Genomic DNA, 25327 nt, shown 5'->3' on the forward strand with positions numbered 1-25327 from the left:
TATTGGTCATGGTTCTCCAGAAAAACAGAACCGAAAGAATAGACAGATAGATAAATAGATAGAAAGAGATTTATTCTGAGGGATTTGCTCACATGATTATGGATGCTGAGAAATCCCATGATCTGCTGTCCACAAGCTGGTGGCCCAGGAAAGCCAGTGGTATAGCTCCAATCCAAATCCGAAGGCCTGAGAACCAGGAAGCCAGTGGTGTAAGTCTGAATCTGAGGCTGAAGATCTGAGAACTAGGAGCATTAATATATGAGGGCAGGAGAAGATGGATGTTCCAGCTCAAGCAGAGAAAGCAAATTCACCCTACTCCCACTGTTTTGCTCTGTCTGGGCCCTCAATAGATTGGATGTTACCCACCCAGATTGGTGAGGGCAATCTTTTTTACTCAGTCTACTGATTCAAATGCTACTCTCTGCTGTAAACACCCTCATACACACACCCAGAAATGATGTTCTACCACCTATCTGGGCATCCCTTTGCCCAGTCAGGTTGACACATAAAACTAACCATCACACCAGCCTATGTGCAGGCACATTGACCATTTGATGCCAGTAAGTGCCACTAGGTGAGATGAATGGATGGTTCTGACTGTCTCCATTCTGGAGCATTATCTATGTCTGATATCTTCTTTGCTGTAGGTCCCTTTCTTTATTGCATATCTTTGTGAAAATCTCAAGAAAAAGTCAGCAATTTGGCCAGAGACCCTGTTCTACTCCAATACACTTCATCTGTGTCTGCCCTGCTATCTCCTCAAATGGAGCGAAGATCCCTTTCTCAGATTATTTTGCAAAGGGCTGCTGCATAAGAGCTTGTACATCAAACTCGTTTCCCCCAGCTTCTATTCTTGTGGAAGTTTATTTGCTTCATTGTCCAGACAAATACTTGAATTTAAATGAAATTCAATTTCCCCAAGTGCTCTGTGCCTATAAAAATCATTCTCCTTTAGAGATAATTTTTCTATTTCATGACCAGAAACAAATAACTTTCTCTTAACCTAAGGCACACCTTTGTTGCCTCATCATCCTCTTCAGAGCTGCCTTCACTTCCTGATTCTTGAGGCTGTAGATGAGGGGGTTCAGCAAGGACGTGATCACACCATACTGAACGGAGACCACTTGCTCCAACACTGAGCCCGAGGTGGGGCTGATGTACCTGAATAGAGCTGTCCCGTAGAACAAGAGCACCACAGTAAGGTGGGAGGAGCAGGTAGAGAAGGCTTTGCCTCGGCCCTCAGAGGAGTGGATGCTCAGGATGGCAGAAATTATCCTGGAGTAACAGAAGAGGATCAAGGGAAGTGTCAGCAGCCCCAGAAGTGCACATGACACAGCTACAAGAATTTCGTTGACAGTAGGATCAGTACAGGACAGAGGGAAGAGTGTAGGTAGCTCACAGATGAAATGGGGGATGATGTTGGACCCACAGAAGTGTAACTTGTGGATGAAGAGATTATTCATCAAGGAAATCAGAAATCCCACTGCCCAAGCTATGCTCACAATCACAGTACAGAGAGGTCTGTTTATAAGCATGGTGTAGACCAGAGGGTGGCAGATGGCAGCATAGCGATCATAGGCCATGGCAGAGAGCAAACAAGCTTCTGTTACCCCAGAGAGAATGAAAAAGAAACTCTGAGCAATGCAGCCCCACAGCGAGATTCTTTTCTTCTGAGACGACAAGTTCTGTAGCATCTTGGGCACAGTGACTGAGGAGAAACTGAGATCCAAGAATGATAGGTGTCCAAGGAAGAAGTACATGGGTGTGTGGAGGTGAGAATCAGCCCAGATCACCAGGATCATCACCACGTTCCCCGTCAAAGTCAGGAGATAAATCCCCAGAAATAGCACAAAGAGCATGGTCTGGATGTGGGGGTCACTGGACAATCCCAAAAGGACAAACTCAGTAATAATACTGACATTTTTCATTGTTTCTTAAAGATTCTATCCTTCAAAAGAAATGAATGGTGCTCCACTTGATGCAACATTGATCTGATTCATTCTCAGTGAACAGGAGTTTTCTACTCTCAAACAGTATACCTCCTTACCTATGGACCAAAACAGGGAACAGCATAGGTAAGTGTCTTCTCAGATACAATATCATCACTGGCTATCTTTTCTAACTACCAGCACTGTCTTGTCATGATTGCTATACCTTCACCCTACTTCATCACTCTTTAATAAATGTACCATGCACATGCAAATCAGGTAGGTTCTAGAGTCAAAATAAGGACAATAACCCCAGTGGCAAAGCCTGTAAAACCTTCTATGGTTAGGGGCTGGAAGGCCCATGGGAAAGTGATTCCTTTCCAGAATGGTAAGATCATAGGCTCACAGTATGTGAGGATGGTGCCATAATGGACTTTAACTCCTTCATTTTACAAATGAGGAAAAATGAGGAGAAAGCATTGACTAATGTCTCATGGCAAAGTGATGTCAAGTTGGGACCAGACAAGATGTTCCAACTAGTCTGGTATGCCTCCTCATGTACCACACTTAGTGATTTTGAATTGTTACAGCTGAGTCTTGGGGAGTTTGGGGGTCATGAGCAACTTTGCTAGTAGGGAGTTCACCTAAATGAGATCACAATATTCCTTGTCTGTGATACTCAGCCAGTGGTCTCTAAAGTTCTGTGTCAGCTGCTATTGAAGAGGAAAGAGCACTAGTCTTAGAGTAATATCCTTTGTTTGAGTGTTGGCTCAAACATTCTACTGGTATCATCTGGGAAAAGCTACTCAGTTTCGTAAGCCTTTGCTTATTCGTTTGTAAAGTTGGGTAAGTGAAACAAATACTTTTGTAAGCCATGTAGCCCATAACACACTGTAAAAAAAATCAAAATTTTGTATGTATGAACAAAGATTGACATAGAATATGGAAAAATAGAAATAATTTCTCTATTGGGTAGTAGGCTTACAGGTATTTTTTCTTTTAAACAATTTCTCTAATGTTGTGAAATTATTTTTCCATTGAATACTTCTTTTTTTCTAAAGGGAAGATTTGGAGACTTTCAGGAAACTCTCAGCCTAGCTTTGTTTTCTCCAGAGAGAAAGGCAAAGGAAAAACTGGCAAAGAGAAAAGCCCCAGGGCAAAGGATGCTGAACTCCTAAAGGGCACGTTGTTTTGTGGCCTCTTCCCCTTCACCGTCGGGCATCTCGGTGATTTGATTCTACTTTGGTACATGGGACTGAATCTGATGCCCTTTTGAAATCCCGCAGACCTAGGATCGCAGAGCACTACCGCTGCCATTCCAAGTGTGTTGAATGGAACTCTGTATTTTCTGTCATAGTCTTTTGGGGCCACCCTAAGTGTTGAGGGGCTGAGGAGTTAGAGGGTGTCTTTGGGCCCTCGCATCCATCTCATTCGCCTCATCTCTCCTTTCATCTATTTAATCACACTTGATTTTTGGTGGTAGAATTTTCCTGAAGTAAAGGGTTCCATCACTAAAAATCTGGTGAACTAGGGATTCCACGGCCAGAAGAAATAAAAATGTCTCTCTCTCTCTCTTCTCCACCTTTTTAACTTCCAATTCTTCAGGAAGTCTCCCTCCTACTCTTCATCTGGCTTTGCAGCCAGTAACACATTCCCATTCAAAATAAAAGCCTAACTTTCGTTTTTGGTCCAGAACCTGATATATAGAGGACAGAACAGGAAGACTCCCATTGGACAAAGGGTAGAAGGCTCAATCTTCCAGCTCAGCCATTACCTGACTGAAGGTAGCAATATCCGACCAATAATCTGGATCCATTTTCCTCCTCTGTAAACTGAGGAGCTTGGACTGGATGTTTATACATATCTCTCCCAGTTACATACAACTATGTGCCTCTAAGTCTCTCACCAACCTTACTGAGCAGGGCTGCTCTGGGTCTGACGTATCTTCTGGATTTCCCGCCAGGCTGCCTACCACAGGGCAGTGTTGCTGGAAGGAGACTTGGCTCCAGCAGCTCAAGGTGAGAGGCCTCCAGCCAGGTCCTGGGAAAAGTGGACTTTGTTTCCCAGCCAGTAATATGACCAGAAACAGATACAGACAGACGGTGGTTAAGAGCCAAAGTGTTCTGGTGTGGATCTTTGTGGAGATGGCTCTCTTAAGATTTAGATTTTTCTCTTCTTTTTTTTGCCCTTTTATTCCCTCAGTCCTGAGGAGAGCTCCTGGCCAGTTTGTGTGACTTGTATTTCTTCTTTCATCAAATCCCTGGGATCTAGTGCCAGATGGGCCCTGGGGAGGAGTGACGAGAAGAGGCTCCAGAGAATCAGGTATTGTTCACTGCCCATAGGAGAGGCAGCGTTAGCAAGAGCTAAAGGGGCCAGTGGCCCTGGGACAGAGTGGCTACAGAGTGGCTGTTGCCAAGAGGGGTCTGACTGAGGGCACAGGCGTGCAGAAAGCTCCTGGCCACAAATTGCTGTACTAATTAAGAAGCAGGGGATCAGGAGGGTCTGTTAAGGATCGGTCTTATCTCTGACAGCTCTTGGATTTTGAACATGAGTATGTGTACACACACACACACATACACCCACATCTACACAATTTAAAATCTCATTACTCCTATGAAGCCATTTAATCCTTTTTCAACCCTTGCTTCTTTAGCTCTCTGCCCAGGCTCTTGCCTCCTATTTCATAGAGAAAATTTTCCTTTCTCTACTTTAGTTTTGCTGTATCTCTCTCTTTATTGGGCTTTAGTACTGGTTATTGCTCAAGTTTTTCTCATTTAAAAATCTAGTGGGCTGAATTAGTAGCCCCTCCTCCTGCAGAGGAAGTTGGCTTCCTTGGGACCAGCCTTGGCTGTCCTGGGAGTGGCAGGGAAGGACCTACTCTGCTACGGAAACACATGGTGAGTACAAACACAAAAAAGGATGCAACCAAAACTTTGGCCTACTTCTAGAAACTAGAAGTTACTCCTCTGTAACAAGGGACTGGAGAGAAGCTGACCATCTGGATTATGTAAGAAAGCATATCAGACTCCAGGCTGTTTGATTTCTCAACCACTTCCTTGTCTTTCCTTCTCTTAATAGCCAGTGTTTTTTTGGGGGGGGGGGGCGGGAAATACTCTATACTATAGTTTCCTCCTCATTCATTTTGCAGTCCATTGTCATCTTTCCTTTTCTACCCCCTCTATTGCCCCTAGAGACAATTCACCTACTATATTCAGAAGCCTAAGAGAGACGTAAAGACTGTTGTCTTTTAGTGAGCATTGGTGGACTGAGGAGGAAAAGACTTTGCCTTGGTTCCCAGAAGAGTGGATTCCCAGGATGATTCTGGACTAGGAAAAAAAGATTAAGGATACTTTATGAATCCAAGAAATGGAAATGACCTCAAAATAATTTCCTGTTGTCAGTAAGCTCTGTGTTGGATGAAGGAGGAGTGGAGGCAGCCCAGAGTTGAAGAGAGGCTATTGGATTTACAGAAGGGTAAGTTGACTGTAAGTCAACTTAGGCCAAGTTATGCTGTGATAACAAGTGACCCAAAATTTTAGTGGCTAACAACAATACGGATTCACTTCTCATGCTACATGTCCATTAAGAGCTGTGGCTTTGTTAGTACATAGTCTTTACTTCAGGACCTAGGCTTGTGGAGCAGCCTTTCAACTGGAACAAGGCTGGTGTTGGAGCTGATGGAAAAGAGTGAAATGATGAACTATGAGCTGGTTCTTAAAGCTTCTGCTCAAAAGTGACATGTGACTTTTGCCCACATTTCACTGGCCAAAGCAAGTCATACAGCCACACCTGAGTTCAACAGGGCAGAGATGTATCATCCTCCTACAGGGAGGTACACTGAGAGTCACATGGTAAAACCTGAGATGAATGGGGTGGGGAGAAAGTTTAACTCTTCCCCAGGAAGAGTAGCAAATAATTTGAACAGTGATACAATCTGACAGGATGAGGAAGATATTATTGGTCAGCAGGGAGGTCAACATCTGCTTCCACCAATTTCTGTCCTTTCTCACTCTAATGGAAATGCAAATAGGCTGCTCTTGAATGAGGGATAGAACAAGAGTGGCACTAGACAGATTGCCTGTCACAGGCCATGGCATAGAGTAGTCAGGCTTCAGGGTTCCTTGAGAAGGATAACAAAACTCTAGGTGATACAATCCCCAATAAGAAATACAGCATCCTCTTTGATTTCTTCTCTTCTTGCAAGCATTCTTTCTCAAAAGGTGTTTTCAAAGAAGGTGGCAGTCGGGTAAATTTTCCAAGGCTCTCTATCACTAAAAATATTATTCAGCCCTAATTTTTAGGAGAGAGTATCACTGGATAGATATTCTTAATTTTAAAATTTCTTTTCTTCAATGCTCTAAAAACCTGACTTCACTCTCTCCCTGTATCTGGTGTTACTTTTAAGAATTCTGATATCAATCTGATTCTTTTTCCTTAGCAGGCAGTTCTTTCTTCATCTCTGGAAATATTTTGGAAACTTTTTGGAGTATTTTGTTTATTTTTGAAGTTTTCAAATTTCACTATTAAGTGACTACATTTAAAAAAAAATTCTCTCTCCCACTTGGTGCTATGAGTTCTTTTTTATTTTTTATTGTGGTAACATTGGTTTGTATCATTATATAAATTTCAGGTATACATCATTACATTTCAATTTCTGTGTAGATTACATCATGTTCACCACCCAAAGACTAATTACAATCCATCACCATACACATGTGCCTAATTACCCCTTTTGCCCTCCTACCTTCCCCCTTTCCCTCTGGTAACCACCAATCCAATCTCTGTCTCTATGTGATTGTTTGTTATTGTTTTTATCTTCTATTTATGAGTGAGATCATATGGTATTTGACTTTCTCCCTCTGATTTATTTCGCTTAGCATAATACCCTAAGGTCCATCCATGTTGTCACAAATGGCCAGATTTCATCATTTATTACGACCGAGTAGTATTCCATTGTGTATATATACCACGTGTTCTTTATCCGTTTGTGCCTTGATGGGCACCTAGGTTGCTTCCAAGTCTTTGCTATTGTGAAAAACGCTGCAATGAACATAGGAGTGGAAGTATCTTTACACATTTGTGTTTTCATGTTCTTAAATAAATAAATAAATACCCAGCAATGGAATAGCTGGATCATATGGTAGTTCTATTCTTAATTTTTGGCACTCTGAATTCTTTTAATCCTAGTGCTGAATTTTTTTTTTAAATTCTTGCAATTTTTTCATTACAGCTTAATTGAGGTATAATTGATGTACAATAAACTGCATATATTTAAAGTGTACAATTTAATACGTTTTGACAGGTGTATGTATCCATGAAACCATCACTGCAACCAAAATAATGAACATTTACATCACCTTCAACTGTCAGATTCTTATTATTTCTGTAAATCCCCTTGCCTGTATTTCCCCTCTCTTCTTCCAAGATGGTTATTTATAATTTTCCTTTTATTCTTGATATTTCTCTAGTTTTCATTTTGTAATTTCTATGCCTTTATCTATCTTGATGTCATCTGGGAGGGTTTTCAACTAGATCTCTCAGCTCAATAATTACCTTTTTGGCTATATCCTTTTGCTATTTGTCCTACCTATTTATTCATCTTAACCATTATATATTTTCAATTTTTTATTATGAGGTATATCAGACATTAAAAAGGCTATATATCATGTCTATGTATGGTAAGAATGATAATAAATGGACTTCTGTGCCCCTCACCCAGCTGAAGGAATAAAACAATGATAACACTTGGAAGGTCCCTCCTCTCTCCTCTGTGTGATAACCATTATCGTGAATCTTGAGTTTATTGTTTCTTTGTTTTGTTTTTAAGATTTTACCTCAAATTCATATATTCCTAAGCCATATATTCAGTTTTGCATATTTTGAACCCTATCTAAAGCAAATAATAATGCATGTATTATTCCGTGACATGTTTTATTCTCTCAGAATTATGTTTATGAGATGGCAACTATATCTGACAGAGTGCAGATGGCAAATCAGTAGGAAAGGGAGGAACTGTTCAACAAATGGAACAATTGATAACCATTTGGAAAAAAAGAAAATGGATCTCTTTTTATATCACACCTACACAAAATAAATTCTATGTGGATTATGGTCTTAAATACAAAAACACTTTAAAGGTGTCCTACAAAATATAGGGAAATATATATGTTTGGGTTACAATGCTAGCTGTCTCATCAATTTTCCAAGTGTATGCTCACGTATTTCTGGCCTTTCTATTGTGTTTGATTGGCTTGTTTGTCTATCTCATCCCTGAATACTATATCATCTTTACTATAATAGATTTATGATAAATCTTGATATCCAGTGAGGAGAATTTACTCATCTTGTTATTTTTTGGAGGCATATTGACTCTCCTATCTAACTTTTAGAATAAGCTTGTCAAATTCCAAGATGTTATGATATCTGTGATTTACTTTTAAATACTTAAGCACAGCACGATATTATATTGTGTTAGTTATTTTATGCTATAGTTTGGGGTTGGTCAGCTGTTCTAATCTGGAATGTATATTACTGAGATAGTTAGCACTTAAGTCACACTTTACAGGTAGATACTGCAAGCACTTTTAATATATCTATTATTCCTTGAAGCTTTGTTAGCATGTATTGGTTCATCTATTTTTGATGCCAAAAACAATGTAGTAAGTCTTTATCCTTTTCATCAGTTTCAAAATAGATGTGTGGTGGAGTATTCCATACCCTAACACCAGACTTGAAGAATATTAGATTCAGAGCGTGGTACTAATTATAACAGAAAACAGGCTGCACTTAGAGATACAGATATGTTATCAGTTTATTTGGAATAGGGTAGCAATGTCCTTAGTGTAAGGATTTCAAAGATTTGATGCACAAATAAATGGTTTAAACAAAATATTGATAACAGCAATATAAGAAGAGTGCTCTTAGGAGTCAAAAAGTTTATACAAACTCTCCTATACGGTAGTGACAGATATTAGAAGTTGATTTTTAGTAAAAGACAACCTTCCAGCATTTCAGATCACACCAACTCACACTCATCCCCGAGTCTGGCTACACATATGTACTGCCAGGTCTTATCTAAGTGGAAACAGAACACAAATCAGCAGAGAAATTCCCACTATAGTTTAAAAAATCTCTTCCACACCTATGGTCACGTCCTCTTTTTATTCTCAATATTTACTTTCTTTTTTTTGTTTTTGCTCAATTTGCCTGAAATTCTTTCCAAAGAACCATTTTTTGATCCTTTTTATTGAATCTTTTCTTTCTATTTTATTAATTTCTGCTTTTATCTTTATTATTTTCTTGTTTCCACATTCTTTAGGCTTATATTCTTATCCTTTGACTAAAGTTTTGCTTTGAATACTTAGCTCATTATTTTCATTTTTTTCTTTCACAATATAAGAATATGAAATTCTCTCTAATTGCTGCAATAGCTGTGTCCCACAAGTTTTGACATGTAGAATTTTCATTATAGTTTATTTCTAAGTATTTTTAAAGATCTAATATGATTTTATCCATAATTCTTGAATCATTTAGATTTTAAAACACTTATAATATTCTTCATCTTTTTTGTAACTTAATTGTAATATAGAGAATTTGATTCATATGATTCTGATATTTTCAGAGACGTGCTTTATGCTCATTTCACAAAAATTTCGTTATATTTTAAAAAATCCCTCTGATTATTTAATAGAGTGCTCCACATATTCTATTAGATCAAAATTGTTAATCATATTGTTCAATTCTTCCTTTTTCTTAGTTAAATTTGTCTATTTTTTAAAATAAAAAATGAAGAAGGGGTATTAGTTTCCTGTACCTGCTGTAACAAATTACCACAAACCGAGTGGCTTAAAAACAACAAAGTTTCTTTCTCCCACAGTTTTAGAGGCCAGGAGTCCAAAATCTGGGTATCATCAGGTCTGCATTCCCTCCAGAGGCTCTGAGGGGAGATCCATTCCACGCCTATCTTTTAGCTTCTGGAGGTTGCTGGCAATCATTAGCATTCTTTGACTTGTAGCCGTATCATTCCAATCTCTGCTCTGTCTTCACATTGCCTTCTCCTCTGTGTGTGTGTGCCTTTTCTTCTTCTGTTTCTTCTAAGGACACTCGTCATTAGATTTAGAACCTACCTGGTAGTTCAGGGTGATCTCATGTCAAGAATCTTATTTACCAGTTTAAAGACCTTTTTTTTTGAATAAGGTAAATTCACAAATTCCAGTAGTTTGGGTGTAGACATATCTTTTTGGGGGCTCCCATTCAGCCCATCATAGGAAGTGTATTAAAATCTCTCCGTTTGCTGATGGTTTTGCTAATTCTCTCTTGTCATCATGTCAACTTTTGCTTTATATATTTTAAAGTTATGATATTAGATTGATACATGTTTAGAACTGAAATAGCTTCTTGGTAAAATAAAACTTAGGATGCAGTAATGCTTTGTGCCCTAAGCTTTAGAAGCCATATTCTATTTTGTTTGACATTAATTTAGCTTTGATTTGGTTAATATTTGTGTGTATATCTTTTTTCATCACTTTATTTTTAAACTTTTTTCTGTCATTATGCTTTAGGCATGCTTTTTGTGTGTAAAATATAGACGGACTTTAAAAATTTTAAACTTTTCTGACAGTATTTGTCTTTACATGGAGATTTTAATTTATTTACTTTTTCACTATGGACATTTTAGAATTTTTCTATCCTTTCATTTTGTGCTTTATATTTGATCAGCTTTCTCTATTTTATTTCTTTTTTCTTCCTTTGCCTCAAGCAGTATGATTCTCATCCTCTCACTAATTTTGATGTACGCTCTATTTTTATCATTTTAATTGTTGTCTGGAAATTTTAGCATGCATGTCTAACTTTATGAAGTCTAAAGTTAATCAACACCTTCCTTACAAAGAAAGCTCCAGATCTGAATGGCTACACTGTTAAATTTTATTAAATTGTTAAGAAAGGCATAATACCAATATTACATGAACTTTTTCAGAAAGTAGAGGAGAAGGGAACTCTTCTAAACTTGTTTTATGAGGCAAGCGTTACCTTAATATAAAAACCTGACAAGAACATTACCAGAAATGAAAGTCACAGACCAATATCATCATGAATACAGATGCAAAAATTCTAAACAAAATCTTAGCAAATAAAGATCAGCAATATATGAAAAGGACAATATAATATTACCAAGTAAGGTTTATCTCAAGAATGCAAGGTTGTTTTGACAGTCAAAAAATAAATGTAATTCACCACTTAACAGAATAAAGAAAAACTATCTCAATGATAACCTCAATAAATTCAGAAAAAGCATTTGGCAAAATTTAAAAACAATTCATGATAAAAGGCTTTAGCAAACTAGGAATATAAGGGAGCTACCTCAATCTGATAATGAGAATGTACAATAAGTCTAGTTATCATCATATTTACTGATGAAATATTGAAGGAAGCAAAGATATCAGCTAAGACTGAGAAGAAGGCAAAGATGTCAGCTCTTTCTACTTCTACCAAACATTGATGTGGAGGTCCCAGCCAGTGCAATAAGGCAAAGAAAAGAAGTAAGAAGCATACAGATCGGAAAGGAAAAGTAAAACTCTCTTTTTTCTCTCATGCATGGTTCTGCATGATTATTTATGGAGAAGCCATAGAGAAATTACAAATAATCTATAAGAAATAATAAATAAATTTAGCCCTCTCTCATGATGGAATATCAACATGTAAAATAAATTGTCATATTATATAAAAGCAATAGATAAATGGGAAATGAAATTTTAAAATACAATTTCCAATGGTCTCAGAAAGTATAAGATACTTAGAATTAAATCTTTTAAAAATGTGCAAGACCTCTATGCTGAAAACTATAAACAATAAGAGAAATTAAATAATACCTAAAAAATGGAAAGATATACCATGTTTACAGTTTGGAAAGTTCAATAATGTTAAGATGTCTCGAATGATCTATAGATTCAAATGAAATTCTAATAAAAATTACAGCAGGCTTATTTTGGGTAGAAATTCACAAATGCTATAAAATATATTGTGGAAATGCAAAGGCGTAGAATGGCCAAAACTATTTTGAAAAAGAACAGAGGCCTTCCCCTATCAGATTTCAAGTTTTATATAAAAGTATGTAATCAATGCAGTGCAGTATTGGTCTAAAGATATACAAATATGAGCATGCACCGCAGAATGGCATTTCAGTCAATGACAGACTACATATATGACAGTAGTCCCATATGATTAGTACCATATAGCCTAGGTGTGCAGTAGGCTATACCATCTAGGTTTATGTACGTATATTCTAAGATGTTCACACAACCATGAAATATCCTAACAACATGTTTCTCAGAATTTATCCCTGTTGTTAAGTGACATATGACTTTAGATAAATGGACCAGAAGAGAAAGCCCAGAAATATACTCATTAAGATACCATATATTGATTTCCAACAATGACATCAATATAATTCAATAGGGAAAGGAAAATATTTCAATGAATAATGCTGGAACAACCAAATAAATAAATGAAAAAAGTGAACCTTGATCTCTTCCTCACACCATGCATAAAACTTATTTTGAGATGGATCATAAACCTGAAACTAAAAAGCTTTTGCAAGAAAATATAGGAGAATATCTTCATGACTTCATAGTAAGCAAACATTTCTTAGAGAAGAAAACAAATCCTTAATATAAAGAAATTGTAAAGTGGACTTCATCGGTATTAAAAACTGCTCATCAAAACATACTATTAACCAAAGCAATCTTGAGAAAGAAGAACAAAGCCAGAGGTATCACACTTCCTGGTTTCAAGCTATATTACAAAGCTATAGTAATAAAAACAGTATGGCACTGGTATAAAGAACAGGCACATAGACTAGTGGGTCAGAATAGAGAGTCCAGATATAAGCTCACACATATATGGTCAACTAATTTTTGACCAAGGGGGTCAAGAACACTAATGGGGAAAGAACAGTCTCTTCAGCAAATGGTGTTGGGAAAACCGGATATCCACATGCAAAAGAATGAAACTGGGCCCCTATCTTATACCACTCACATAAATTAACTTGAAATGGATCAAAGACTTAAGTGTAAGATCTGAAACGATAAAACTTCTAGAAGAAAACATAGGAAAAAGATCCTAGACATTGGTCTTGGCAATGGTTTCTTGGATAAGACACCAAAAGCACAGGCAACAAAAGCTAAAATAGGCAAGTGGGACTACATCAAACTAAGGAACTTTTGTACAACAAGGGAAACAATCAGTAAACTGGAAAGTCAACCTAGAGAATGAGAGAAAATATTTGCAAACCATATATCTGATAAGAGGTTAATATCCAAAATATATAAAGAAGTCACACAACTCAGCAGCAAAAAAAGCAAATAATCCAATTGAAAAATAGGCATGTTCATATACAGCATTATTCACAAAGCCAAGACATGGATGCAACCTAAATGTCTATTGATGGATGAATAGATAATGAAACTTCAGTGTATATACAATGCAATATTATTCAGCCTTAAAAATAAAGGAAATTTGGCAACAACTTGGATAGACCTTAAGGGCATTATGCTAAGTGAAATAAGTCAGAGAAAGACAGATACTGTATTTGTCCACTTAAATGTGGAATCTGAAAAAGCTGAACTCATATAAATAGAGTAATATGGTGATTACCAAGGACTGGGAGGAGGGGAATGAGGAAATGTTGGTCAAAGGGTGCAAACTTCCAGTTGTATGATTAGTAAATTCTGGGAAATCTAACGTACAGCATGGTGACGATAGTTAACAATACAGTATCAAATACTTGAAAGTTGGTAAGAGAGAAGATCTTAAATGTTATCACTAAAACAAACAAAATAAAACAAACAGCTCATGCCCATCAATTTAGTTGTGCTTACCATGTACCCCATCAACCAGAAGTGACCTGGCTATCTGCAAGGTGGAATGGGCTTACTGAAGACTCAGTTATGGTACCAGTTGGGAGACAACACCTTGAAAGGATGGGATTCTGTATTACAGGATGGAAGATATTTTTTGAATCAGGGACTATTATATGTTGCTATCTCCCCCATAAATGGGGCTGGGAATCAAGGAGTGAAAGTGTGAGTGGTCCTTTCACTATTATATCCAATAACCCATCCCAGCAAACGAACTCTCCTGCTTTGGAGCTCTTAATCCCTAAAGGGAAATGCTTAAACCAAGGACAAAACAGTGGTTCCAATGAAGTGGAAGATGAAACAGCCACCTGGTCATTTCGGGCTCCTTCTGCCTCTGAGTCAACAGACAAAAAAAAGAGCTTACTCAACCAGCTGGAGTGGTCATGATTATGAAAAGGAAATTGGGTGACTGCTACCAAAATGGAGCAAGGATGGCTGGAATACAGGGGATCCTCTGGGTTTCCTCTTAGTCTTTCCATGCCCAGCAGTAAAGGTTAATGGAAAACAATAGCACCCCTCCACCACACACACACACACACACACACACACACACACACACACAAAGGCAGAGCATTGAGGATTCAGACTCTTCATGAATGGTTGCTTCACTAGGTTAAGAACTCTAACCAGGTTCTGGCTGAGGGCAGAGAAAATATGAAATGGAAGCCATAAAATACCAATTTTGTCCTCATGGCCAATTAGAGAAATGAGGACTATATAGTAGGTTTGCAGTTTCTCTTTTGTTTGTTAGATGTATTTGTTTATTTATATATGCTAACAATTTATTTTCTCTCTTTCCATTTTTATTTTGTATATAAGTTGACAAGATTGAAATTTAGTTTAAACTTTTTTTTTGAGCTAAATTCTGCTTTTAAAATTTATTATTTTATTATGGTAAGAACACGATATCTACCGTCTTAACAAATATTTAAGCACACAATACATTATTGTTGAGTATAGGCACAATGTTGTACAGAAGATCTCTATAACTTTAATCATCTTACAAAACTGAAACTGTACACCCATTGAACAGCAACCTCCCATACCCCCACTCTCCTAGCACCTGGCAACCATCATCCTACTCTCTGTTTCTTAGTTTGACTATTTTAGATACCTCGTATAAGTGGAATCATGCAGTATTTGTCCTTCTGTGAGGCTTATCTTAGCATAATGCCCTCCAAATTTATCCATATCCTGTCATATATGACAAGAATTCCTTCTCTTTTAAGGCTGAATAGTATTCCATTGTATATATTTACCACATTTTGCTTATTCATTCATCTATCATGGACATTTGAGTTGCTTCCACATTTAAGCTATTGTGAATAATGCTGCCGTGAACAGAGGTGTACAAATATCTTTTGAGACCCTGCTTTTAATTCTTTTGGATGTATATCCAGAAGTGGGATTGTTGGATAATACGGTAGTTATATTTTTAGTTTTTAGAGGAACCTGTTTTCTATAGCAGCTGCACCAATTTACATTCTCACCAACAGAATACAAGGGTTCCAATTTCTCCAGATCCTTGCCATCACTTTTTATCCTTTTTTCTTTTTTGATAACAGCCATCCTGATAGCTTTGAGGAGATATTTCATTGTTTTTGATTTGCATTTCCTTGAGGATTACTGATGTTGAGTACCTTTTCATATACCTGTTGATCATTTGTGTTCTTTAGAGAAACGTCTATTCAATTCTGTTGCCCATTTTTAATTGGGTTATTTGTTTTTTGCTAATCTCCTTATTCATGTTGTTCTTTTAAGGTTTTATATTTCTTCTTTTGTTTTTCTAGGCAAGTCTTTCTCTCTCCTTCATCTCTGAGAGACAGTTTTACTGGCTATAGAATTCTTGGTTGTTTTTCTTTTCTTTCAGAACTTTGACTACATCATCCCAATCTCTTCTGGCCTGCAAGGTTTCTGATAAGAAATACACTTATAGTCTTATGAGGATTCCCTTATATGTGATGAGTTGATTTTCTCTCGCTGTTTTCAAAATTCTCTCTTTGTCTTTGACAATTTGGTTATAATGTGTCAGTGTAGACTCCTTTGGTTTCTTCTATTTGGGATCCTTTGGCTTCCTGATGTCCATTTCTCTTTCCAGATCTGGAAAATCTTCAGCCATTATTTCTTTAAGTAGGCTTTCTGCCCCTTTCTCTATCTCTTCTCCTTCTAGGACTTCTGTGATGTGTATATTGATTCATTTGATGGAGTTCCATAAGTCCTTTAGGATGTTTTCACTCTTAACATTCTTTTTTCTTTTTGCTCCTCTGACTGGATAATTTGAAATGATCTGTCTTTGAGTTCATGGATTATTTCTTCTGTTTGATCAAGTCTGCTGTTGAATCCCTCTAGTGAATTTTTCATTGCAGTCATTATATTCTTCAACTCCAGTATTTTTCCTCTTCTTTGTTTTTTTCCTTCTTTCTTTTATTCTTTCCTTCTTTCCTTCCTTCCCTCTTTCTTTCCTTCCTTCCTTTCTTTTGTTACAGGCTGCACCATATTCTATTTTTTAAACATGACATAATATCTCTCTTAACATTCTTCCCATTGAAAAGTGGGTCTGCCCTTGACCTCAAATTTGGGGGGCCCCAAATTTATAGCCAAGAGTGCAGCAGAAGTGACAATGTATGCCTTCCAAGGTAAAGCCAGAAGAAACCATGCTACTTTCACATTGTTCCCTGAGGAACACTTATACTCAGAGCCCTGGACTGCCATGCATAACTCTGATTATCCTAAGGCTACCATGCAGTGATGGAGCCAAACTACCTGGTGAGGCCTCATGTAGGTGCTCTGATGGGCAGTCTAAGTCTTTGAGTCCTCAAAGCCTATATGCCAGATATGTGACTAAAGAAGCATTTAGATTATTTAGGAGGGGAAGAGCAAAGGGTCTAAATCAGTATTGGTCAAGTAGGTAAGAGACCACCAGAGAATAGACTATATTATACACGAGATTCTAAATACAAACTTCAAGGTAGACACTAAAACAAAGTACAGAACAGAGTCACAAATCATAAATAAGGAAAAATCTAAGAAACCAAGCATAAGAAATTGCAGTATTAAATGGGTAGTCTAAAGCACACAGGAAAAGAAACACAGGAAAACAAGATAATGAGTGACAGATTGACAGCATTAAGTCCACATGCATCAATACTCACTCTCAATGTAAACGGATTGAACTCTCCAATAAAAAGACACAGAGTGGCAAAATGGATTAAAGAACAAGATCCAACAATTTGTTGCCTCCAAGAAACACACCTCAGCCCCAAGGACAAACACAGGCTCAGGGTGAAGGAGTGGAGGACAATACTTCAAGCTAATAGCAAGGAAAAAAAGGCAGGTGTTGCAATTCTCATATCAGACCAAGTGGATTTCAAAATAAGACAGGTAAAGAGAGACACAGAGGGACAATATATAATCATCAAAGGGACACTTCATCAAGAAGAAATAACGCTTATAAATATCTATGCACCCAACACAGGAGCACCGAGATTCATAAAGCAACTATTAACAGACCTAAAGGAAGATGTTAAAAACAACACAATAATAGTAGGGGACCTCAACACCCCACTCACATCAATTGATGGATCATCCAGACAGAAAATCAACAGGGAAATAGTGGAGCTAAATGAAAAACTAAAACAATTGGACTTAATAGACATATATAGATCACTTCACCCTAAAAGAGCTGAATATACATTCTTCTCAAGTGCACATGGAACATTCTCAAGGATAGACCATATGTTGGGAAACAAGACAAGCCTCTACAAATTTAAAATAATTGAAATAATAACAAGCATCTTCTCTGATCATAGTGCTACAAGGCTAGAAATTAATTACAAGAAAAAAGCCGAGAAAGGCACAAAGATGTGGAGACTAAACAACACACTACTGAACAAGCAATGGATCATTGAAGAAATTAAAGAAGAAATCAAAAAATACCTGGAAACAAATGAAAATGATAGCATGCCATACCAACTCATATGGGATACAGCAAGAGCTGTATTAAGAGGAAAATTCATCGCAATACAGGCACATCTTAACAAACAAGAAAAATCCCAAATAAGCAATCTTAAAGTACACCTAACTGAACTAGAGAAAAAAGAACAAATGAAGCCCAAAGTCAGCAGAAGGAGAGAAATAATAAAAATCAGAGCAGAAATAAATACTATTGAAATGAAAAAGGCAGTAGAAAGGATCAACGAAACAAAGAGCTGGTTTTTTGAGAAGATAAATAAAATGGACAAACCACTAGCCACACTTACAAAGAAAAAAAGGGAGAAAGCTCAAATAAACAAAATCACAAATGAGCGAGGAGAAATAACAACAGAGTCTGCAGAAATACAATGGATTATAAGAGAATACTACGAAAATCTATATGCCAACAGAATGGATAACCTAGAGGAAATGGATAAATTCTTGGACTCCTACAATCTCCCAAAGATCACTCAAGAAGAGGCAGACAATTTGAACAGACCAATCACAAGGAAAGAGATTGAAACAGCAATCAAAAACATCCCAAAGAATAAAACCCCAGGACCAGATGGCTTTCCTGGGGAATTCTACCAAACATTCAGAGGGGATTTAACACCTATCCTTTTCAAGCTATTCCAAAAAATTAGGGAAGACGGAACACTTCCTAACACATTCTATGAGGCCAACATCATGCTGATACCAAAACCTGACAAGGACACCACGAAAAAAGAGAACTACAGGCCAATATCACTGATGAACAGAGATGCAAGAATTCTAAACAAAATTTTGGCAACCAGAATTCAGCAATTCATCAAAAGGATCATACATCATGATCAGGTGGGATTCATACCAGGGACACAGGGATGGTTCAACATCCGCAAATCAATCAACGTGATACACCACATCAACCAACTGAGGAATAAAAACTACATGATCATCTCAATAGATGCAGAGAAGGCATTTGACAAGCTCCAACAGCCATTTATGATAAAAACTCTGAACAAAATGGGCATAGAAGGAAACTACCTCAACACAATAAAGGCCATATATGACAAACCCATAGCCAACATCATACTCAATGGGCAAAAACTGAATGCCATCCCCCTGAAAACAGGAACGAGACAAGGGTGCCCTCTATCACCACTCTTATTTAACATAGTACTGGAGGTCCTGGCCAGAGCAATCAGGCAAGAAAAAGGAATAAAAGGAATCCAAATAGGGAGGGAAGAAGTGAAACTCTCACTGTTTGCAGACGACATGATCTTATATATAGAAAACCCCAAAGAATCCATTGGAAAACTCTTAGAAGTAATCAGCAACTACAGCAAAGTTGCAGGGTACAAAATCGATTTGCATAAATCAGTAGCATTTCTATGTTCCAATAACGAACTAACAGAAGAAGAACTCAAGAACACAATACCATTCACAATCGCAGTAAAAAGAATAAAATACCTTGGGGTAAATTTAACTAAGGAAGTGAAGGACCTATATAATGAAAATTACAAGGCCTTTCTGAGAGAATTGGATGACGACATAAGGAGATGGAAAGACATTCCATGTACATGGATTGGAAGAATAAACATAGCTAAAATGTCCGTTCTACCTAAAGCAACCTACAGATTCAACGCCATCCCAATCAGAATCCCAATGACATTCTTTACAGAATTAGAACAAAGAATCCTAAAATTCATATGGGGCAACAAAAGACCCAGAATTTCTACAGCAATCCTGAGAAAAAAGAACAAAACGGGAGGCATCACAATCCCTGACTTCAAAACATACTACAAAGCTACAGTAATCAAAACAGCATGGTACTGGTACAAAAACAGGTGCACAGATCAATGGAACAGAATTGAAAGCCCAGAAATAAAACCACACATCTATGGACAGCTTATCTTTGACAAAGGAGCTGAGGGCATACAATGGAGAAAAGAAAGTCTTTTCAACAAATGGTGCTGGGAAAACTGGAAAGCCACATGTAAAAGAATGAAAATTGACCATTCTTTTTCACCATTCACCCAAATAAACTCAAAATGGATCAAAGACGTAAAGGTGAGACCTGAAACCATAAGGCTTCTGGAAGAAAACGTAGGCAGTACCCTCTTCAACATCAGTATTAAAAGGATCTTTTCAGACACCATGCCTTCTCAGAGAAGGGAAACAATAGAAAGAATAAACAAATGGGACTTCATCAGACTAAAGAGCTTCTACAAGGCAAATGAAAACAGGATTGAAACAAAAAAACAACCCACTGACTGGGAAAAAATATTTGCAAGTCATATATCTGACAAAGGCTTAATATCCATAATATATAAAGAACTCTCACAACTCAACAACAAAAAATCAAACAACCCAATCAAAAAATGGGCTGCAGACATGAACAGACATTTCTCCAAGGAAGATATACGGATGGCCAATAGGCACATGAAAGGATGTTCATCATCGCTGATCATCAGGGAAATGCAAATCAAAACTACACTAAGATAGCACCTTACACCCATTAGAATGACAAAAATATCTAAAACTAACAGTAACAAATGTTGGAGAGGTTGTGGAGAAAAAGGAACCCTCATACACTGCTGTTGGGAATGCAAACTGGTGCAGCCACTATGGAAAACAGTATGGTGATTCCTCAAAAAATTAAAAATAGAACTACCATACGATCCAGCCATCCCACTACTGGGTATTTATCCAAAGAGCTTGAAGTCAGCAATCCCAAAAGTCCTATGCACCTCAATGTTCATTGCAGCATTATTTACAATAGCCAAGACATGAAAGCAACCTAAGTGCCCATCAACAGACGAATGGATAAAGAAAATGTGGTACATATATACAATGGCATACTACTCAGCTGCAAAACAGAACAAAATCATTCCATTTGCAATAACATGGATGGACCTTGAGGGAATTATGTTAAGTGAAATAAGCCAGTTAGAGAAGGATAATCTGTGTATGACTCCACTCATATGAGGAATTTAAAATTATGGACTAAGAACAGTTTAGTGGATACCAGGGGAAAGGTGGGGTGGGGGGTGGGCACAAAGGGTGAAGTGGTGTACCTACAACACAAATGACAAACATTAATGTACAACTGAAATTTCACAAGATTGTAACCTATCATTAACTCAATAAAAAAAAATAGAAAAGCTAAAATAAAAAAACAAACAAAAAAAAGAAGCATTTAGATTATTCCACCCCCAGCTGTTGACTTGCCCCCAGCCCTTGAGTCTTCGCAGCTGAGGCCCGGATGCGGTGAAGCATAGAAAAGTCATCCTTGCTCTGCTCTTTCCAATTCCTGATCCACAGAATCCCTCTTTCTGTTGTGTTGTTTCTGGGAGTTGTTTCTGAATGCATGGGGAGACAGATGCTAATGAGATTAGGCGGAGGAAAGAGAAGGTAACTGATATAACTTTACTTCTCACTGGTTCAGTCAGTATTTGTTCATGGTCAGCAAAGAACCTGCATACTGGAGTAAAATGCAATATGGGGGGGTGTCAAATATATTTCCTGGTTTTTGATATCATCTGTCATATTCTGTGTAAGAGGGAAGAGCTCATGGAATATAGTTTAAGAATATGTTTTCAATCCATCATCATCATCAATAAAATGGTTAGTTGAAATTCCACTTTATCAACTGTTCCTCCCGTTTTAAGTCCACAGTGCCATTGCCAGTTTTTCTCTTTTTCTTTATCTTTGTGGGCATTTTTTTTAATGGCGAGGTGTTTTTTTTCCTAACTGAGACGTAATTGATGTTTTACACTGTATTAGTTTTAGGTGTACAACATAATTATTTGATATATGTATATATTGTGAAATGATTACCACAATAAGTTTAGTTAACATCAGTTACCACACATAGTTATAATTTTTTTCTAGTGATGAGAAATTTTAAGATCTACTCTCTTCACAACAGTACAGTAATGTTAACTATAGTCATCATGCTGCATATCACATCCCCAGCACTTATTTATCTTATAACTGGAAGTTTGTACCTTTTCACCACCTTCATCCATTTTACCCACCCTCACCCCCCACCTCTGGCAACCTTCAATCTGTACTCAGCTCCAATATTTATGATTGGTTCTTCTTTATTCTTTCTATCTCTTAGTTGATATTATCATTTTCCTGATTTTATTTAATTGTCTGTGTTCTACTGTAACTCACTGAGCTTTTCTTAGAAGATTGTCTTGAATTCTTTGTCAGGAAATTAACAGATCTCTATTTTTAGGGCCAGTTACTGGAGATTTATTTTATATATTTGATCATGCCATATTTTCCTAATTTTTTGTGCCCCTTGTAGCTTTGTGTTGATGTCTGCACATTTGAAGAAACAATCACCTCTCCTGGTGTATAGATGGCTTTGACTGGGAAAGACCTTCACCAGTAAGTCTGGCTAGAGATTCTCTGCCTTTGTTCCTAAATGCCCCTGGAGTTCAGTCTTTTTTTTTCTGGAGGCTGTTATCTCTTTTTCCTCTGGTGTCTATGTTGGTTCCTTCAGCACTTGATGTGAGGCAACACAGAAACCAACCATTCCAAGGGTGCACTGAAAGGCTGGGGACACTGGAGGCATGCTCCACTTATCTCTCTTCCTCCTGAAGGAGAAACCTCAGTTCTGTACCTTTGCCCAATCTTGACAATACATGCTGGCAGCAGGAAGCCACCTTCTGCTTTTCCTTTGTTCCAATCTGTTCTAGGCATCTGGAATGTGTTGGTTCCTTCAGCACTTGGTGTGAGGTGAGACAGAAACCAGCCCCTTGGGGAGTGCACTGAAAGGCTGGGAGGCTGAGTGCATACTACATTCTCTCTCCCCTACCATGGGAGAAGTCATTGGCTGAGGCTGTCTCTCTTGGCCCTGAGCTGTGCAGTTTGGGGAAGGGGCTAATGCAGGTAAAGTGAAATTGCTCTTCGTATCTGTTTCAATGTGGCTGTTCTTGGTTTTTGTGTTTATCTGGGGTATTGAAACTTCTTATCTGCAATCTAAAATTCTCATAAAGATATTTTGGTCCATGTATCGTTTTACATCAGTGTTTCTGTGGGGGAAGGAGGGTTTAGACTTCCTGTTCCTTCATTTTGCTGATGTCACTCCCAGTTTAGTCTTTATTTTTATTATTATTGAGGTAAAATTAGCATATAACATTATACAGGTTTCAGGTGTACATTTTAATGCTACATGTGTATACACTACAAAGTGATAACCTCCAAAAGTGTAGTTAACACCCATCACCACACAATTGATTCCCTTCACCCATTTTGCCCACCTCAACCTCCTTCCCCTCTGGTAACCTCTAACATTTTCTCTGTATCTATGCATTTGTTTCTGAAATCATATGGTATTTTGTCTCTCTCCATCTGACTATTTCACTTAGCATAATATCCTCAGGGTGCATCCAAGTTGTGGCAAATGGCAAGATTTCATTCTTTTGTATGACTGAGTAGTATTCCATTTTGTATATAGACCACATCCTCTTTATCCATTCATCACTGATGGACACTTAAGATGTTTCTATAACTTGCCTATTTTAAATAATGCTACAGTGAAGATAGAGATGCATATATATTATTGAATTAGTGTTTTTGTATTCTTCAGATAAACAACCAGAAATGGAATAGCTGGATCCTATGGCAATTCTAGTCTTAATTTTTTGAGAACTCTCCATACTGTTTTCCATAGTGGCTGCACCAATTTACATTCCCACCAACAGTGTACAAGAGTTCTCTTTTTTCCACATCCTCTCCAACACTTGCTATTTCTTGTCTTTTTGACAATAGCTATTAGAACAGGTGTAAGATATTTCATTGTGGTTTTGATTTTCATTTCTCTAATAATTAGTGATGTGGAACATCTTTTCATGTGCCTGTTGGCCATCTGTATTCCTTCTTTTGAGAAATGTCTATTCAGGTCCTTTGCACGTTTTTTAATTCAGTTGTTTGCTGTTTTTGTCGAATTATATGAGTTATTTATATATTTTGACTATTAGCCCCTTGTCAGATATATGACTTGCAAATATCTTCCCCCATCCAGTTGGTTGCCTTTTCATTTTGATAATGGTTTCCTTTGCTTTGCAGAAGCTTTTTAGTTTGATGTAGTCCCATTTGTTTATTTTTGCTTTTGTTTCCCTTGCCTTTGGAGTCAAATCCACAAAGATATTGCTAAGACTAATGTCAAGGAGCTAACAGCCTATATTTTCTTCTAGGAATTTTATGGTTTTGGGTCTTACATTCAAGACTCTAATCAATTTTGAGTTAATTTTTCTGTATGGTGTAACATAGTGGTCTAGTTTTTCTTTTGCATGTGGCTGTCTAGTTTTCCAAACACCATTTATTGAACAGACTGTCATTTATCCATGTATGCTCTTGGATCTTTTCTCATAAATTAATTGCTCATAAACATCTGGGTTCATTTCTGTGTTCTCAATTCTGTTCCATTGATCTGTGTGTCTATTTTTATGCCAATACCATATTGTTTTGATTACTATTTTAATTATAATGTCTCTTGGTGTGGATCTCTTTGGGTTTATCTTATTTGGAGCTCTCTGAGCTTCCTGGACCTGTACATCTGTTTCCTTCCCCAGATTAAGGAAGTTTTCAGCCCATTATTTCTTCAAACAAGTTTTCTGGCCCTTTCTCTCTCTCTTCTCCTCTGGATCTCTATAATGTGAACAATATTCCACTTGATGTTTCCGAAAGGTCCCTTAAGTTATCTTCAGTTTTTAAAATTCTTTTTTCTTTTAGCTTTTCTGTCTGGCTGAGTTCTATTGCTTTGTCTTCCAATTCACTGACCTGAACTTTGGTTTCATCCAGTCTGCTGTAGAACCTCTCTAATGTATTTTTCAGTTCAGTTACTGTATTCTTTAGCACTGTAAGTTATGTTTGGAATTTTTTTATATTTTCTATCTCTCTGTTGATCTGTGTTCATCTATACTTAAGTTTGGTGAGAAACTTTATGACCACTGCTTAGAACTCTTTGTCAGGGAGACTGCTTATCTTCACTTCATTAATGTCTTTTCCTGATATTTTGTCTTGTTCTTTCATTTGGAACATATTCCTCCATCTTCTCATTTTGCCTGACTCTCTGTGTTTGTTTCTATGTATAAAGAAAATCCACTACCTATTCCAGTCTTGAATGAGGGGTCTTGTGTAGAAGGTGTTACTTGGGGCCCAGAAGCACAATTCCCCCTGATCACCAGAGCTAGGCATTCAAGAGGTGTCCCTGTGTGGGCTGTTCAAACCAATTGTCTCTGTCAGGGTTGCATGAGTGGCATGTGAGGACAGGGCTGCTCACCATTCACATCTGTTTGTGTCATGTGGAAGGGGCATGAAGACAGGGGATGGGGATGTGGGCCCTCCATGTCTGTTGGTGCCTTGCTCAAGTGGCAAACTCCCAGTTTAATCTATAATGAGCAGATTATTTAGCGGGACTGTGATGAAATTTGAGGAGTGATTAATATAGCCAGGAGTAGATACAATGACTATTGGAACTGTGCATCTCCATTTTGGGGAAAGTATGAGAACTTC

General features: G+C 37.5%; 1 protein-coding gene and 1 long non-coding RNA gene across 2 annotated transcripts in view; one reads left to right on the forward strand and one right to left on the reverse strand.

Moving 5' to 3' along the window:
- The window catches only part of LOC139083569 (uncharacterized), a 42802-nt gene that overhangs the window by 13988 nt on the left and 3487 nt on the right, over positions 1-25327 (forward strand). The window contains exon 2 of the long non-coding RNA XR_011540402.1: positions 1941-2075. This is a non-coding gene — a long non-coding RNA (uncharacterized lncRNA). The remainder of the gene's footprint in view (positions 1-1940; positions 2076-25327) is intronic.
- Positions 999-1928, reverse strand: LOC103546822 (olfactory receptor 8S1-like). Its single transcript, XM_008513658.1, has one exon. It carries the CDS (start codon positions 1926-1928, stop codon positions 999-1001), a length of 930 nt encoding a protein of 309 aa, XP_008511880.1.

This window comes from Equus przewalskii, chromosome 5, assembly GCF_037783145.1.
Source record: "Equus przewalskii isolate Varuska chromosome 5, EquPr2, whole genome shotgun sequence".
In the NCBI taxonomy this organism is placed as follows: Eukaryota; Metazoa; Chordata; class Mammalia; order Perissodactyla; family Equidae; genus Equus; species Equus przewalskii.

Coding starts and splice junctions, on each gene's coding strand:
- LOC103546822 (XM_008513658.1), bottom strand. CDS start 1,928: ATGAAAAATGTCAGTATTATTACTGAGTTTGTCCTTTTGGGATTGTCC.